Source organism: Trachymyrmex septentrionalis, unplaced genomic scaffold (genome assembly GCF_001594115.1).
Source record: "Trachymyrmex septentrionalis isolate Tsep2-gDNA-1 unplaced genomic scaffold, Tsep1.0 scaffold367, whole genome shotgun sequence".
Classification (NCBI taxonomy): Eukaryota; Metazoa; Arthropoda; class Insecta; order Hymenoptera; family Formicidae; genus Trachymyrmex; species Trachymyrmex septentrionalis.
The window spans coordinates 83,611-101,688 of record NW_017305533.1 but is presented as its reverse complement, the minus strand read 5'-3'; the positions used below and the strand labels follow the sequence as shown (position 1 = coordinate 101,688).

The 18,078-nt window shown below is 30.7% G+C and overlaps 1 protein-coding gene across 1 annotated transcript in view; it reads left to right on the top strand.

The window, feature by feature from the left end:
- Positions 1-9,736: 9,736 nt before the first annotated feature.
- The window catches only part of LOC108750375, a 33,549-nt gene continuing 25,207 nt past the window's right edge, over positions 9,737-18,078 (top strand). Inside the window, exon 1 of the mRNA XM_018489787.1 lies at positions 9,737-10,148. Coding sequence (XP_018345289.1) covers positions 10,126-10,148 — 23 coding nt within the window. The 5' untranslated portion in view covers positions 9,737-10,125. The remainder of the gene's footprint in view (positions 10,149-18,078) is intronic.

The window sequence follows — 18,078 nt, the reverse complement described above, 5'->3', positions numbered from 1 at the left end:
GGAGAATGACCCATATATATATATATATGAAATTGTATTAAAATGTATTATTCAATATTATATATTAAAAAATTAATTTTTTTCTTTCATATTTCTTTTTTATAAATATTAATATGCAACAATCGTTAAATTATTTTAGCTTTGCAGCAAAAATCAAATCTTTTCATATGACTAATTTCTTCTATATTTGGTATAATATAAACCACTGATTCCCTTGAATCTGCAAGAATATTACGACCTCGAGAATTTAAATAAAATTTGTATTTGGCATATAAGGTAGAGGCCATGATTTTTCCTAAAGAAATATGTTTAATGATGTGACGCGAGTGATGTCACTGTACTATCAAATACTTCCTATATGTTATCATATTCTCGCTTAATTAGAAACTCCTGTTCATTAAACATTATAACTTCCGAACTATTGTCAAACTTTATAATTAAGAATCAATTAAATCTTGACAATTATTGCAATGATGCTTTGATTATATTAAATATCTAGTCTTAATGTTAATATAGGAAAATAAATTTTCAATAATGTCTTATTTATCTCATTAATAAACGAAAAGTACTGATGATATTTTTGATCTTTTACTAACCATCAAATAGCAGTACATCTTTAGCGTCCATCACAATTAATTTAACGATTAACGTTGAAACTTTTTTTGTGTAAAATCTTTAAAGCTTAATTCTGCTATAAACAGTAAGAAGGAAGCAAACGAAAGGATATGCCTCATATTACTTTATATATATGGAATTACAATTTACGGTAATGTGCCATGCTATGCCCCGTTATAATCATTTTCCTAGGCAAGGTTGTAAACGTATGCACATCAGGAAGTTATAATATTGTCGACCGACAAAATTAAAATTAGTCGAATGCATCATTATCCAACATCTGCTTTGTATTATGTACTTTGCATCCGTTTCAAAGAATTTCATTAAAAAAAAATCGGAAATTGCACATTGAAGACAAGAAAAGGGATGTCTATTGAACTACAGAATGTATACAATAAGATATAAAAATAAAAAGAAAATAATGGAAAGGTCAGAAGATAAGTAGAGATGTAAGGAAGAGCGAAGGATGAGAAGCGGAGACGATAACGAGCGGACAGCGGGAATATGCGAATTAACTCTCTTATCCTTTCATTCTATGTAGCGCGGTGCATATAGTAATGCATGTAGCACGAGGCGCCCGGTGCATTACGAAGCGTATCTCGATAATCATTAACCGACCGATCCTACGGAATGACAAGAACGTCGTCTCTCTTCTCTTCTCTTCTCTTCTCTTCTCTTCTCTTTTGCAGCTGCATCTCCCGCGCTTGCATCACTTGCACAAGAGGCGCCCCTCATTGATGCTATGTCGTTGGTGTATATCTGATGAGTACAGTACCACCATGAAAAGCAACGTTGGCTAATACGAACGCAGAAGATGCGTTTCTTCTTAAGGCTCCTGACAAGTCGCCGCAGCCATATTTGAATTATATTAAAACCTCCTGAAAATAGGTTTAAGCCTTTCACTTCACGTGCCTTTTACGTGCTATTTACTGACTGTCAAGGAAGGTAAGGATAGCTTCTGCTCATTTTTACAAGTGTTTTAAGGGGCTCCTAAAGTGAAGCTTGAACTCCGATAAAATCACTGTTTTACCAATAAAATGCGACACATCGCCATATCTTTATATACTACCATTATTATCGCGCGCATGAATATATATAAATTTTCGTAAAACAATAGTGTTTTAATTAGACGTCTAAGTCTAAGCCGAATTCTCAGGCAAACACCAAGCACTGATTGAAAAACCAATTAAAATTTACTCCCGTCACTCATTTTTCACCAATCACTTAAATTGCCAGTATCTGCATGAGGACTAATTATAAGAACTCCACACGTTGTTTGTTCGTGTTAACTAGTTTGTGGACCACAATTTCGTATAAGTATAACAAATTACGTTTCTTGACTTTTCTATCTTTTTCTTACAAAATACTAAATTAATTTTCGCAAATCTTATTTAAAATTTTTTGAGAAATAACAAAATTACAATTTGATTACATGTGATATTATATATATTTAAAAATTATAATTTTATCAAAGATTTTGGGAGAGAAATTAAGTTGCAAAAAAGTAACATTTTAAAATCATAATCAAAGTAAAAAAAAAGAAAAACACCGATTATTGCCAATCATGAAAAGAAGAATAACACGAGATGATGTGTGAATATGTTAACTCAATAATAAAAAAAATATAGCAAGAACATAAAAAGGTAGATTAAATGATTTTATGATCTCACAGCTGCATTATCTTCTTTATACTGATAATAAAGTTCAATTTAAATATTCGTTTTGTAATATTTACAATATGACTTGTGTCATACTATGTTCTACATACGTATTATTCTCTATATATTGTTATGTATCTCGATACCATATATTGCTTATACCTACTATTAGATGATTGATTTATCAGCATCAATTGTTACTATTGATATCAATCCATATCAATAATGTTTAGTATCAATTAATAGGTCTGTTTTCTGTATGATGTATAGGTATACATTTTTGAAATCTAAATAAGATATGTTTAATATTTGGCGAAAACGGGAAAGAAAGTTTTAGTGCAGTTTAGTTCAGGAATAAAAAATAGATCTAATATTTAAGGATGTTTTAGCTGTACAATATTAGTTAAAAATATTAGTCAAACATCAGACAAAATCAGCCAGTATTATTTAACAAATTTTAATGATATTAGTCCATGTGTGTGTGAATATGCCTTGAAACTAACTACAAAAATTAAAACAAATTATTTGGCTTATAACGATTTTATGCAATAAAATGACTATATTTATTTGCAAGTTTAGATCAATAATTTTTAAACAAATAAGTGTAAAGTGTAAGTATTTTATTAATATATGTATACAATGTAATTCTTAATGTTACTTTCTCATCAAATTTGCAAATAAATATTACAAAACGCAATTTTACATAAGAATCAAAACAAAAAATTAAATAACTTTTAAAACAATAAAAGAATTGTACTGAAATTTTACACAGATATTATTTATATTTAGACGTAATAATAGAACAATCTATACAATTTTTCTATTTTTGATATGATTTTTAGTGGCATATACATTCTTAAAATACATTATATAGTTAATATAAATTGTTTTCTCTTGTCTGCGAATGTGGTTTCTAACAGCTATTGTACGAATAGTGTGAATCGAACTTTAACCGACATCAAGAGAGCATTACGAAACAAGGATGTCTGCAGCAAAAAGCAGGTCAGTGTACGGCTCGTTTGTCTCTTCATCGGTTCCTGAATTCCTGAGGCGCTTTTGCATCTACCCTGTTATCTGTTATATTGAGAAATTAAAAGGTAGACAGAAGAATTGCATATATCAAATTTCTTTACGATGTGTGTGTTATGTTGAATATAAATTAGAGTTGGTTCAATAAAAATAAAAATATTAAATGTACTCGAAAGCATAAATATATAAACTAAGCAGAAATACTTACAAATATTTGCAAAATATGTGATAAATTATATAATTCAAATAAATCATATTTTTTAAATTTATTTTAATGTAAAATTTATCAAAATTGTGATATAATAAATGATTTCGGAATCTACAATTCTTATGCCGAATATAAGAAAAATATATAATTATTCTTTTCTTCAGATTTTTTGCTAAATTATATTATTTAAATAGTTAATTGAAGGAATTCTACATACTAAAGAATTTTATAAGCTGCCGTGCCCTTTTTGATACATGCACAAGATTGCGCGCGGAATTAATATAGGAGAGGTTTTGACGATTGTGGAAAAATAAAGTGCGTGTCCTTGACGAACTCGTCAGTCCTTGACTAATTTGGAATTGAATTCCTCCGAGAAAATATTGACCTCCTATATTTTGCGACAATCTGGTTTACCTGCTTCATCGCGATGACTAAACTTTTCCCAATCTTTAACGATATCCTCTCACTGCGCGCGCGAATCGACATTAAGTATGCTAAAACATCTCCCATCACGTACTCGTATATGATTTCGTCTGGAAGATCTATTATCTTGTTGATATATTTTTAGAAACGACCTTACAAACTTCTTCTGCAACCATCTTTTTTTATTCGATCCTCTGCACTAATCAATGGGATTTATATGTACGAGATCAGATAGAGCGAGATTGCATTTCTTATTACTAAATTTATAAGGGCCATTAATTATTACAGCATTGATTTATTGTATTGTTCGAGACTTGAGTGATGACACGTTGAGATCTTGCCTCATGGTAGTACGTAATTATAATTAAGCTATTACTATGCAATACGTTATATACGAGTACGTAAGAATAATTCAACATATATGCACACTTTCTCAAAGTTTCTGTTCACTATCGATGAAAGTAAATTGGACACGAGAGACTAGCAAATTGTCGTACGTGTGACATAGTTGATAGAGCCGGTTTCCAGTAGTCTCGTGACACGCCTTATACGAGTACGTAGATGTTTATCGAGTATCCTATGCTGAAAATATGATTTAGTTCTTAGTCGAATACTGGGATTCAACAGATTAATTGTATACCTGTGATATAAATTAATTCTATACTATTATAATAATAAAGTAAAGGATGTGTAATGATAAAATGTGATAAAATAATAAACGATATATAAATATGTGGATCGAACAACGGTAAAGGGAATGCTCTGCTTATCGTCGGATTAAATTGTTTTAAATTAATGCTAGGAAACATTGCGTGTGTAATTAATTTTCTCTTCCGTGAAAAATTCGTGACAATTAATAAGAGAGGCACGGAAGCGTAATACAGGAAGTATAATACATTTTTGAAGGAAAATTATACTTATGGTTCGAACAAGTTTAGTTCGAGACTTTCGCTCGACTCTCGGGGTAAGTGATGATGATGATAATGATAATGACAGCAATCGTTAGCATCGCGACGCCGCTAACGATGGTGCTGGTATACAGACTCAAACTCACTGATCGCGAGGAGAATCGCGAGTCGTTATGAGAGATCGCGTGGGACATCGCGATTACATTGCTAGTCACATGTGGATCGCTAGTCATTGAGTAATGCTTGTAGTCACTCTCGCTGTCGCCACTGCTGCTGATGCGGGACTGGTATAGTGATATATGCAAGTTGAGTTATGGCAAGACGATTATCGTATAGGTAAAATTTTTATTTGTGTTTAAGGTTGTTGTTTGCAAGAGAAAAACAAGTTTATTAAACAAAATTATATTACTAAATTGTAAGCAATAATAAGATTAGAAAGAAGATCGTTTATGTAAGTACATAACCTATATTTATTAATTAAAAAAATTTATTTTGTTTTATTAAAATCAACATTTAAAATATATATCAATAATTATACGTAATATATTCTTCAACGAACACATGCATTCAGTTTCTTGGTGTTTCTTAATATGAAACTGGAAAAGCGCACTCGCGCTGCTCGACATTTTTTACATGCATGCTTGCTCCGTCTTGAGCTGCAAATTGAAAGGAATTAGTAATATAGAGTTTAATTTGGCAAATTATATTATCGTAAATAACACTCAGGCGCACAAAATAAAAAAAAAGTGTTTAATAAAACTTAACGTTTAATAAATACAACAAAGAAATTTTAAATGTATTTGTATTATTATAAAACACAACTTTAGATACATAAATATTTATTGTATTATATTAGGTAAATTTTTCCAACTACGTTCTTTTTATAATTATTTGTGAAATTCTATTTATCTGAAAAGTTTCAGTTCCGGTAAAATTTGAATCAATTAATGTGCCTATCGAGTCATATAAACTATTTGTTGTGACATACATACTTGGAACGTTTTACATAAACTCACGATGAAAACGTGCTTCGATGCAGGTAACCTCGAAAAGACAATCTCTCGAATTTCACTGTGATACAACGAAGTATTCCTCTTCCTTTTTTCCATCCAATACCGCTAGAAAGGGATAGAAAAGATAAGAATGAACCGTATAGTATGAATATATTCGCAAAATTATAAATTATTTGCTCACCAAAATTGGGCAAAATATGATAGCGATTGTCTCATCGACATGTTTATGATTTAATTGCTGTTTCACGCAAGTAATGTTGCAAAATAAATTGAGTAAATTCATTTATGTTAAGTTACAGTAATCTATTATATATTTAATATAAAAATATTCTATCATAAAAATGCAATAGTAAAACAATTAATAAATAAAAAAAATGTATACATTATTGATAATTTCAATAATTAAAATTATTATTCCTAAGTACAAAACAAATAGAAAATATTAGGAATTTAAAAAGACATTTCAAATTTTTTGTATAATATAATTTCTCTTCATTTTTTCGCCTTTGATGATCATTTTCCTTTATTTTGTTATATATATAACATTCTCCAATGAAATGTTGATTATCCTGAAATTTATTGACGCTTATTAATACACTTTTTTTTATTGAATCTCGATGAAAGTCACTGAAAGGAAGAGGAAAGAGAATGGACTTCTTTCTATCTCGTTATAACACTTTCACTACAGATCCCGTGATTGTCGCAACTCAACTTACTGTTTGTATGACTTATACTTTTTAATTTTGACAATAGTTCTATATGATTATTGTGATTTTTTAGAAAGAAAAGAGATTTTTTTATTTAAAAAGAATTTTAGATGACTGACAACTTTGATATAAAAGTGATTTTTTTCAAAAATATTTTTAATACTAAAGATAATAGCAAAAATTAAAAGTAACTGCAACTAATTGTTTACAAATTACTTATAAGTTTAAAATAATATAGTAGAAAGTAAATATTGAAATAATGAAATAACTTTTACTAATTTATATTTTTTACTGATTTATAATTAATATTATTACTTAACGTTATTATTTGTTAATATTGTTAATATTGTTATTAATTATGACTGTAAAAATTATTAATAATTTACAATAATTATTTAATTTTTGTCCAACACGACTTTTTTTCTGTATTTACATTTATCTCATACAGAGTTGAATTGTGCGGGTGTAAAATAAATGATACTTTCCATCAAAACGAAAAATGTGTAAAGTCTGACAGTATCCTAAATATAAATCCAACGTACTCGTACATGATGCATTAGAGGTCAAAGGTGTGAGTACAGGAAGTCACGAGCGTACTGCCTTAATTTAAAAATGCCCTTTCTATCTTGAATCTTTCTGCTCTTGTGTTTTCCCATTCGTTACTAAGATTTCGCATTTTATTGATGTAACAGAACGTGATATGTGAAAATCATCTAAGTACAATAATCGGATGGATATCGTTGCGATTAAGTCATACGTAATACTCAACATATAATCGCGGCAATCATCAATTGTCAGTCGTCAATTCTCTAACTCTTAACCTTTAGCTTTTTATTTTTCAATCTTCAACTTTCGACTCTCAAGTCTTGACTCCAAATTTCCTCTTGATTATCTACTATTTATTGTCTGATCTCAACTCCTGCCTCTTAACTAATCGAGCTACACTCGATTTCTACAGAGAAATCTCTCTTGGCAACCGAAGATTGTACATCTGCGAGTACTTTTCGACTGGCTTAATTCTTTTTCGCAAAGGTCAAGGTCACGATATGACATCGCACGATGTGACCTTCTTCATAACATTTGTACTTGGGTGAAGACACGTCCATATATCTTGGTTATTGCGTCCTCGTTCGAGTGTAGTTTGCTGATTTTTAAATGAACAGGAATCTCGCTCGTCTAATTAAAAACATTGCAAGAGAAAGAAAGAAAGAAAGAGAAGAAGGAAAAGAAGAGGAAAAGAGAGACAGAGAGAGAGAGAGAGAGAGAGAGAGAGAGAGAGAGAGAGAGGATAGAAGGAACAAGAAAACTTCAAATTAATAAGTAATGTGCAAATAATATACAGAAACTTATTATTGAAAAAAGCATTATTTTGTAAAAAAAAACGTATGCTGTTAAAAAAAATTACATTATACAGTGTGCAAATAATTAATTATTTATTAATTCTTCGAATATTTTAATAATAATTCAATATTATAATAACTTAAACTTAACAAATAAGTTGAATATACAGAAAAAGGCAATACTTATATACAAATGATAGTACATTAAAATTTAATCTTCCATCTTAATTTCTGTTAAAATTCTCAATTACAATAAATTAAAATTTCCCAATGATTATCAACATTCATTTCTATATATTATTAATGCAATCACTTGTACAAGAGTATAAGAATCCAAGGTGAAATTGTCAACATTCCTAATTTTATCATACTCGTAAAAGTAGAAAATATTACGAGGGCAGAATATCCGTTCGATGTTCCCAATATCGCGCGCGCAGTCATCTCAATCGGTTTCCTTGGACAGCATTTATTTGTCTGTGCGGCATTGCCTTTCTCATGATTATTATCCTCCATTCGCTGTTGTTTCTAAGAATTTTCGTGATCTTCAATAGCGATTCGTCCCTCGCTGTTCCTCGAATTACAGCGTGCCAATTAACTACGCGACGCGTCATATCGTCATATCGTCATATCATCGTGTCAACTTCTCGCGCGAACTTCATTTTCCCTGAATATTCGCCATAAAGATTTTGAAATAATCAGACAATCTAGTTCGCGATTGGTGCTGCTCTAAAATATGTATGTACATATATATGAAAAATAATATTACAATTATTCTTTTCAAATTTTTGGTGCGATAATAAATTAAAAACTTCTAAAATAAATTCTTGAAACTAAAAAAAAAATAAAATAAAATAATTATATCATCTCACTTTGCAAAACTTGTGGCGAGACGTGACTTTTGTCGGTTGCATAAATCGAGGAAGTTCAATAATATCCGAGATTGGATATTTAATAATCTCATGATTCATCATAATTGCAGATTTTAGAATTAGAAGATTTTAAGATTAGACTAATTGCAAGATAAATATTTTTACTTTGCAAGATGGACTGTTACGTTACGTTGTTCTTGTCACAAGCAAAGAAGTATTTGCAGTTTTGTAAGATTGCCTTAATAACAATTGTGAATTTAAAAAATTGGACTGCAAAGATTGAATCTGGCCTGAATTGCGCGAGTGTTTTGGAAATTATAATTCAGGACGAGAGATGATCGATATTATATGGATTAATTGTTGAAATACAAGTGTTCAGGTACCCGCTTCATACATTTCTGATTTTATTACAAAGATATATGAAAAGTAGGATTTGCCTTAGCGTGACTTTAAATTATCTTCACTCGCTTATCTGCATTCATAAATTACAATTTCTGCATTTATTGCGGTCGAATTGGTTACTCTTAGCCGCGTTACTCAATTCAATCTCGGTACTTAAGGGTTGGTTACAGGAAGACGTGTAAGAAGTTGGCACCCTCATTATCGCGCTCATTATGAGAATAAATCCAGCGTATAATAGGTACGAAGATGTCTATTATCTCCGATACTGCTACCGTACGAGATTTATGCATAAGCCACCTTCCTCCCCTATGCAAAACTTCCTTTTTGTTCGTCAGGATGGTCGGGCGTGCATCGACTCGTTTACTTCCACGACGACTTCGAAGTTCGGCGCTGCGCCGAACTGACTTTGAGCGCATCGCGGTTCATTTCATCTCCGTCGCTCGGTCACACCGGCGTATCTTCAGTCGCGCTCGACTTTAAGTCGAGTGTCGCTCTCAGCGTGCGAACTCTCTCTCTCTCTCCTTCTCTTTCCCGCAGCCATTCGCTCACTCTCGTATTCTCGCTCTCGCTCATAGAGGTGGCCAACACGGCGACACCTCTCGCTTTCACTCGCCGCGTGGTTGTGCAAAGAGGAGGCTATCACGGCGCCCGTGACGGAACTCTCAGTATTCGCCGGAGAGTCGTTGAAGATACGTGTTTCTTCTCGATCTTATCCGCGAGATCAGTGTAACGTCTGAGAGAAAGAGAGAGAGAGAGAGAGAGAGAAAGCATAAGAGCTTGTGCGAGCGAACGGAAGAATTTTCGCCGAATTAAATTTTCGCCGAATTAAATCTTCGTACTGCCGCACCGAAAGCGACAGCGAAGAAACGTGCGGGACCGCGCTGTGCGCGGGAAAAGGCACGCGATTTTAAGAGCGAAGACACAGACGAGCGCGAGTCGAAAGGGTGACAGAAATGGTGACAGTCAGCTGGCTCAGGTAAGGGCTTGGGTCATTTTTTTAATCATTAAATTAGATCGATAAAAAACGAAGCTGTTCTGTGAACTATTGACTGCAGAAAAAGGTTTGCAACTCTCTCTGTTAGTTTAAGTAAAACTCTTTAATATGATTGCTCTTAGTTCCCCACTGAAATCTAAATGTACAAACCACTCAACAGTTGCAAAGTAATTTTTTTACTGAAAGCTGCCAACATTGACTTCTCATATTTGTATCAATTATTACGTGCTCGAAAGAAAGGTTTAATGTATAAGGTCCTGATAATCAAGAGGTTTCTTCTTTTGAGAAAAAAATGAAAATTGTTCTTTCACCGAAAGAGCGCAAAGTCAAAGGTTCATCGCTAGACGTTACGTGGGAGACGATTAGTATGAGTTAACACTTGTCACGATGATAGTTAAGCTTTCCGCAAAGCGCGTAAAAGTGACTTTCTAATAAGTAGTTAAAACGGTACTTCATTATGCACTTGTTGAATTAGGGGATTTATTAAAACTTCGTTAAATAATCTTCTTGCCTTTCATTCTTAATTGGACAGTTCACGTGTATCGCACACTGAGAAAAAGATACTTAAAATTTATTTGTGACAAATATATTTTTACTGAAAAAACATTATTTCACTTTAAACAAATCTTTATTTAAATGCGGCGAAATAAAATTTTATTCTTGACAAATAAATCACTTGTTTAATTTTTTTACAACTAATGAGATATATTTCACAAAAATGTATATATGTTTCGTCAAAGTTTTTCATATAATAAGTATCGAAGAAAACGCGATAAGTAACATTTGCTTCGCAATACTTCAATATTTTTCTCTCAATGAAAGAGATTTCAAAACATTTGCAGTTGACTCTGAGAAAAAATTGTGAGATAGTGCAACTGAAATAAATTTAAATAAATTTCATTTGTTCTCGCATTTTCTCACTCTGAAAAAAGAACTAGTGCAGAAAAGGCAAGCGAAAGATAATACCCGCATACGCATGGAGGTTGCTTAAATGACAAAATGATAATTTTTTTTATTTCATAATTTCTGATAAATGTTCATCATCTGTTTAACATATTCTATTTTTATTATATAAGCCAGAAAGCCTCTTATTCATCAGAGATTTTTCCTTAAGTACTTCCGATTAAATTCATTTACGTTCAATGTACGGCCGCGATCGATCGCTCGATTAACTCTATGATAAACAGTGAAGTCATAACATAATTATATTTTCCGCCTTATTGATGGGAAGACGCGCGATTGTTCATCGCGAATTATTCGGAGAAAATCAACATTATTATTATGTAACTCGCATACTTGTCTGAAACACTTGTTCTATTTACTTATTTATCTTATTCTATATACACGTTTGATATTTAACTGTTTCCGTGGTCTACGATAAACAGTGAAGTAATAATGTAATTGTGTTTTCCGCCTTGTTAATGAGAAAACAATGCTCGATTGCTTATTGCGAATTATTCCGAGGTGATCAATATTTCTGTTGTGTAACTCGCACACTTGTGTGGAACATTTACCGGAACACTTGTTCTATTTTCTTATTTATCTTTATTCTAGTACACGTTTAATGTTTTATTTCCATAATAATGTCTATTATCGCTGTCATAAAATTTTCATAATAAAAAAAAAAAAAGGAATTATCAAAATTTTATAACTCTCTCGAATATTTCACTAATTGTGATAATGAAGATAGTTCAATGGAGTTCAGAACACCACATTCGAATATAGGCCGAAGATTCAAGTAGTGCAGGTCTCTAATTAATCCGACGCGTTTACGTGCGTAGTCAAATATTACACAGAAATGTGTTTCTAACTAAAACGATTTTTAATAATGATAATTTTTAATACCTGAGACATCAAAAAATTAAAAGTTTTATAAAAATTTAAGAAGAGAATGGAGTTTAAAAAAAAAAAGCATTTAAGCCCGATTCTATTAATGAAAGATTTCATTTTAATCTCAGTTTAACTTACTATTTATTTTTTTCTAATTCGTAGAATTAGAAAAAGATAAAGAATAAATTGCATCGAGATTAAAGTTAATCTTATCTTGGCGAAACTGATAAAGATTCAGATACTTAATTTATCAAATGTTTTTAAATCTGCATAATTAATTTTACTTCAAGAAAATGATAATTCTGACATTCTACAATCTTGAGAAATGCCAGTACTTGTGAAAACTCAAAGACCTGAAAGGTCCTATCCTACAATATTAAATAGTTTGAGATAAAAATATCGATATAAATGCATTAAATTAAAAATATTTAAGTTATATTCAGGAATTCCTTGAATTCCAGAATTACATGTGATGCGTTAGCGGTTAGATAATTTAATGCGAAGATATGCAGAAAATTTTTTTAGGCTAATCGAGTCCTTTATTGCTTCCAAGTATACGATATGTCATGGTAGTTCTAATAATACTTGGATATAAATCAAAGATTAACTTACACATTTCTGAAAATTACAGAGTGGTTGCAATGTGCGAGAGAGAATTAGCTTACATTAGACTAATAATGGTACGTATTCATCTGCGTACGTCGGATACAATTATAGTAACATGTTTCTCTTGTGCAATATATGTTTTTTATCAGTATCCATAAGTACATAGTATATAACAAAGGAAAATCATCAAGATTCGAGGCAGTCGAGTGAAAACTATCGTTAATATTTTTACGTTGTAGTATCATGCAATATCATCGTAAGTACAATAAAATGGGGTTAGCAGTACTAATAATTTACATACCTTCAATGGAGAAAATTTCGATTATTTAATGCAGAGAGAAATGAATAAACAACAAATTGTGAGAATTTTATAAAAATTATATAGATATAAATATATAAATTAGAAATGAGAATTTATCTTCTCGAGTATCTCTTTATGCTCTGTAGAGCAAGATAATAATCTTGTTAAAGTAATTAAAATCTGTTTATAGATATGCGACACGATTTGGTATTGAATTACATTTTATTAACACTTTAAAGAAAATAAATATTAATTTCCTTTATGAAATGCAACACCTATTACAACAAATTGATTAATATTACTTAATGTTGATTTGTATTAAATATCATGATGTGGCGAACCATAAAGTCGAGCATAATTAAACCGCATAAGTTATGGCCTGGCGGTAAATCTTTCAGCCGTGTAATTATAGAATCGACGCTTTTACGCTTCGCTAGCAAACATGCGATTCTACTCTCCTTGTCACCGAAGAGGCACAAAATACTCGGAAAGAAAAAGAACAATTGTTAAAAATACTGTTTTTCTGATCGTAATTGAAAGAGACTGAATGTCTCACGATCGATATTTTATTCTGCATTTTTCGTCTATACTTTCTCTTAACTACCTTAAATCCTTGTTTAGGAAATATTTTATACATTAGATTTCCATTTTATAATTATGCTTCACTTTAGAGAACAACTTTGTGACTTCCTCTTTTAAAATAAATATGTTTTAACATAAATATGTTTAATCGGTTTAATGATAAGATGAAAAAGTACTTAAAACAGAATAACAAAAGCTTACATTTCTTAAAAGAAGAATGATTTTATGGTACTACATAATTGATTTTTTTGAATCTTTGGATTTCTTTTAGATAAAAGAAAATTTTTTACTCGTTTTTTATTTAACAATAGACAATTAGACACGTGTATATGATACATATATTATTATAGATAAAAATTACAATAGATGTTGTTATATTATAGTTGTTCTTATTATAACTACGGCTGTTAACATAACTGTTATTTCCACGTGGAATCTCGAATGGTAATGACATTTTATTGCATAAATAATGTTAAAGTATTATTTGCCACAAAGTTTTATTCCTTGCGGTCTACCAAGCGGTTCTCTTTTGCTGTATCGTTAAAATAAATCACGTTCTTTTCTCCTCTGTCAGCCTAAAATTTAAAAAATATATGTTAAGCATACATGTGTCAACGGATGCGTTAATGTTTTCTCTTACTAGTAGCAAAAGTATTATGTGTACTAAGAGAGCAGTGAGTCAGTAAATATTTTGTATAGAAGGGGAAGGAGAAAGCATCATGGAAATTATGAAACTATCTAATCCTTCTTGCTAGTGACTTTTACTAAAAATTATATCTATCAAATATAATTAATATACATTATACAGATAATATGCATTTAATATATACTTATATATTTAGTATCTATCAGATATGTATTAGTAATATTTAAATGTAATATATTAAAAAAATATGTTCGATATTATATTATCATATAAAAAATAATTAATTACTTGACTGTTGAAATGAAAAGAATAGATACCGAAAAAAATTCAAAATTTTGTAATCACGTAATATATTATAAACTCATTATATTTTATTTACAAATATATTCACTTAGAATTAAAATTTATAAAATTTTATACATTTGGAAAAAGATACAGTAATTATATTTAAATTTCGTTTACATTCATATTTTGTTCAATTTTTTTAATTACATTATTTATAGCATGAACGTGACACTTTGGATTAAGAGATTAAATGGATGTAGTGATCGTTCATACATTTTTATACAAACAATCATCGTTTTTATGCAAACAGCGTCGTGCGAATCATGCACTTTCTCTCTCTTTTAAGGCTACCGACAATGAGTTCTCTCCGGTTCATTATAATCTTGTCCATGTTTTGATAAATCTCGCGTAATAAGAAAAGTTATACAGAAAGTGAGGGACGTTGTCCACTTGCAGTACGGCTGCTTGAAATGTGTTTTCTCAATTTGACCGCCGGATATGATCGATACGCTATCGCGTTAATATTCAGGAAACGTGTTTAAATAAAACATATCCTAGAACATTTCCTTTATTATTTTCTTTCTTACATCTATTGAATCACATTTAGTAAAAAGGATTTAAGAGGCATACAATTGTTTTTTACACGAATTCATTCTTTTACACTAAGAAAAATTTTTAATCGAAAATGAACGAACCAGTATATTCTGATTATATCAACCGAAATTCTATCATAATTAAACATCTGGTTATCTCGATTAAAATTTTAATCTGTAGATTTAACCAGAAAACTCTAATTTATCCATTTTCCATAATTTCAATTAATCCAACCAGATTCTCTTTTCAGTGTACTGGTTTCCTTTTTAAGAATTGGATCTCATTATATAATCTTGATTGCCAACGTAAATTTTTCACTTACATATTATTTGATCTTTGACCAGAAGATTTTATTCGTCCGTATTATACATGTTCGATTCCTACATTCATTTAGTTAGTAAAAATTTGAGAGGAAGAACGGTAATGCTCGGTTTTGCGCCGACTATTTGACGTGCAGAAGAGATACAGTCATAATAATCACCTTCTTGTCTCAAGCCTCAATCGCGATGCAAGCTGCGTTTACGCAATCATAGACACCTACGAAGTTCTCGATCAATTGGCGAGAGACGGAGCGAGCGCGCGCGCGTGTGAGTAGCTACTTTCTAAAACACGAGGAAGAGCCAGCGGTAACGAGAGAGCACGAGATTCACTTTTTAATAACAGAGTGTATCTTTATTTTATAGAAAGTATAGTATTCTCTGTGCACCGAATATTATAAACCAGCGGTTTTATCACCAGTCCTCGCATACTGTAATCGGTACGTGATTCAGCATCTACTTTATTTATAAACCGCATCCTTCTAGGATGAAAGTCTACACGATATGCGAATCTCGAAAGTTTTTCCCTTACTCCTGTATTAAACTCTATCACTACGGATATTCTCGTAGTCATCAGACGCGGACGTGTCTTATTAATTGTCGGATGAGATATTGTATACTGCTCATGAGATAGAAAACCATTAGCAATCAGCAAGTTCAGTTGCCTTCCCAATCTGATGGATCTGTTCTTCGTAAGAACACGTATGCACAGTTTCCATTTTTGGATTCTTATTTACACGAACATAAATGTACAAGTGCCGAAAAGAGGCAGAACGAGTGTCAAAGAATACGATATTTACAGAATTGACAAGTAACGCGCTATTTGTAACGTCGTTACCGATATAAGTTATTTTTTTCGATAACGAATATTACATTTTAGGTAACGATATTACATTTTCTTCTGAGTAACGTTCATGATAATGCAATTACATTTTTGGGGTAACGGTAACGATTTCACTAGTTACTTTTATCGTTACTTTATTTTTAACTACATAAAAATTTAATCGTAATATATAGCTTTGGAAAACACAGATGAAACATTAACGGTCTGATTAGCTGTCTAAATCACGCAATTATGACGCCTTTTTTTCATTGTATTCACAGTTCACACGTATAGACTTATGTACATTTCCACCAATGTAAATTAACTTTAATCTCGGTTCAACTTACTCTTCGTCTTTTTCTAGTTCTAAAGATTAGAAAAAAATAAAGAGTAAGTTGAACCGAGATCAAAGTTAATCTACATTGATGGAAAAATGGGCATAAATCAGATATAATCTTTAGAGTATATTTAATTTCTTAAAATAAAATATATGTATATAATGCAGATTACAAACAATACTATTTTTTTATTATAATATAATTTTACCCTTAGAGTATTCACGATGAGTCATTCGTATCTATCTTTTTTCTTTGCTTCGAAATACTATACCTGCGGCTAAATAATCCTTTCTATCCTTTCCTTCTTTTTAAATACAACGTCATAAAGACTTTTTAAAGATGTTAAAATATATATAAGAATCTATTCATAATTTTTACATATTTGCAAAAATTATGGAAATTAACCCATACACAAACAACCCATCATGCACAATAAAAGAAAATTGTATATGTATTAATAGTTAAACGTATAATTTAAAAATATCTAATTAAAAGTAATACAAAAAATAAATTTATTTAAGTATAAAAATTACAAAAAATGCAGTATATATTATGTGATATGATAGCATCTATTTCATTCATGAAAATAACTCACAATGTTTACTATAGGCATATATTTTTTTAACTCTATTCCTCTACTAAGAATTTTGACATCTTTTTTACATTTACCGCAAAAATCTGCATATAATATTTTATTAGTATTAAGGAAAAAAAGTAACGAAAAACGACTCATTATATTTTGAGTAACGATAACGGTAACAAGTTACTTTTATCAATAAATCAATAACGAGTAACGGGAACAAGTTATTAGGGAGTTTTTGCAATACCGCTAATCCAAATACGGTGAACGCTAAGGTCAGATTATCTTCTTCTTAACAACTACTTAAGAAAAGGATAACGTGACTTTAGCATTCTGTATCTGGATTCACATTATTGCAATAACTCCTTATTTTTTAGGAAAAAAAAACGATAACAGTAACAAGTTATTTTTATAAGGTAACGCCAACCCTGTATATTTATTGTAGCACTTGAAATTACTGTAATAAAACGTAAACAAAAATTTATATAAAATTTACTTGGAGATAATGAAATCTTGAAGATCTTAATTGACTAGATGTACGTAAAATAATGAAAAATAGAAATTTTATATAGAAACAAATAATTTTGAAATTTTGTCCCAAATATAAAATAGCAAAAAGAATTTTGTTTTTATGGTTAATGTTCTGAAATTTTTTAATTTTACATTTTTCATATAACTTCTTATATATAACTTTGAGCTTTTAAGTTATTAACTTTGAGCGAGTAGAACTGAGAAAATAACGATAGCATATCCGATATATTATTATCGGCATCACCTGTGAAGGTGCCGCAGGTGCAAGGTCAGTGATACTTTTCCGTTGCACTAACCTATCACGATCCGGATTAAAAGTTATTTATCTAGCGAACGTTGTTGCGAATCATAGGTCACTATTCTCGCAGAGCGCACTAACACACACAAACATGCACACATACCGCATGCAATAAGCATTAAGTCGTCTATTATAACAAGGTTCTTCAGCCTATTGTACTTGAAAACATTTCATAACGTAA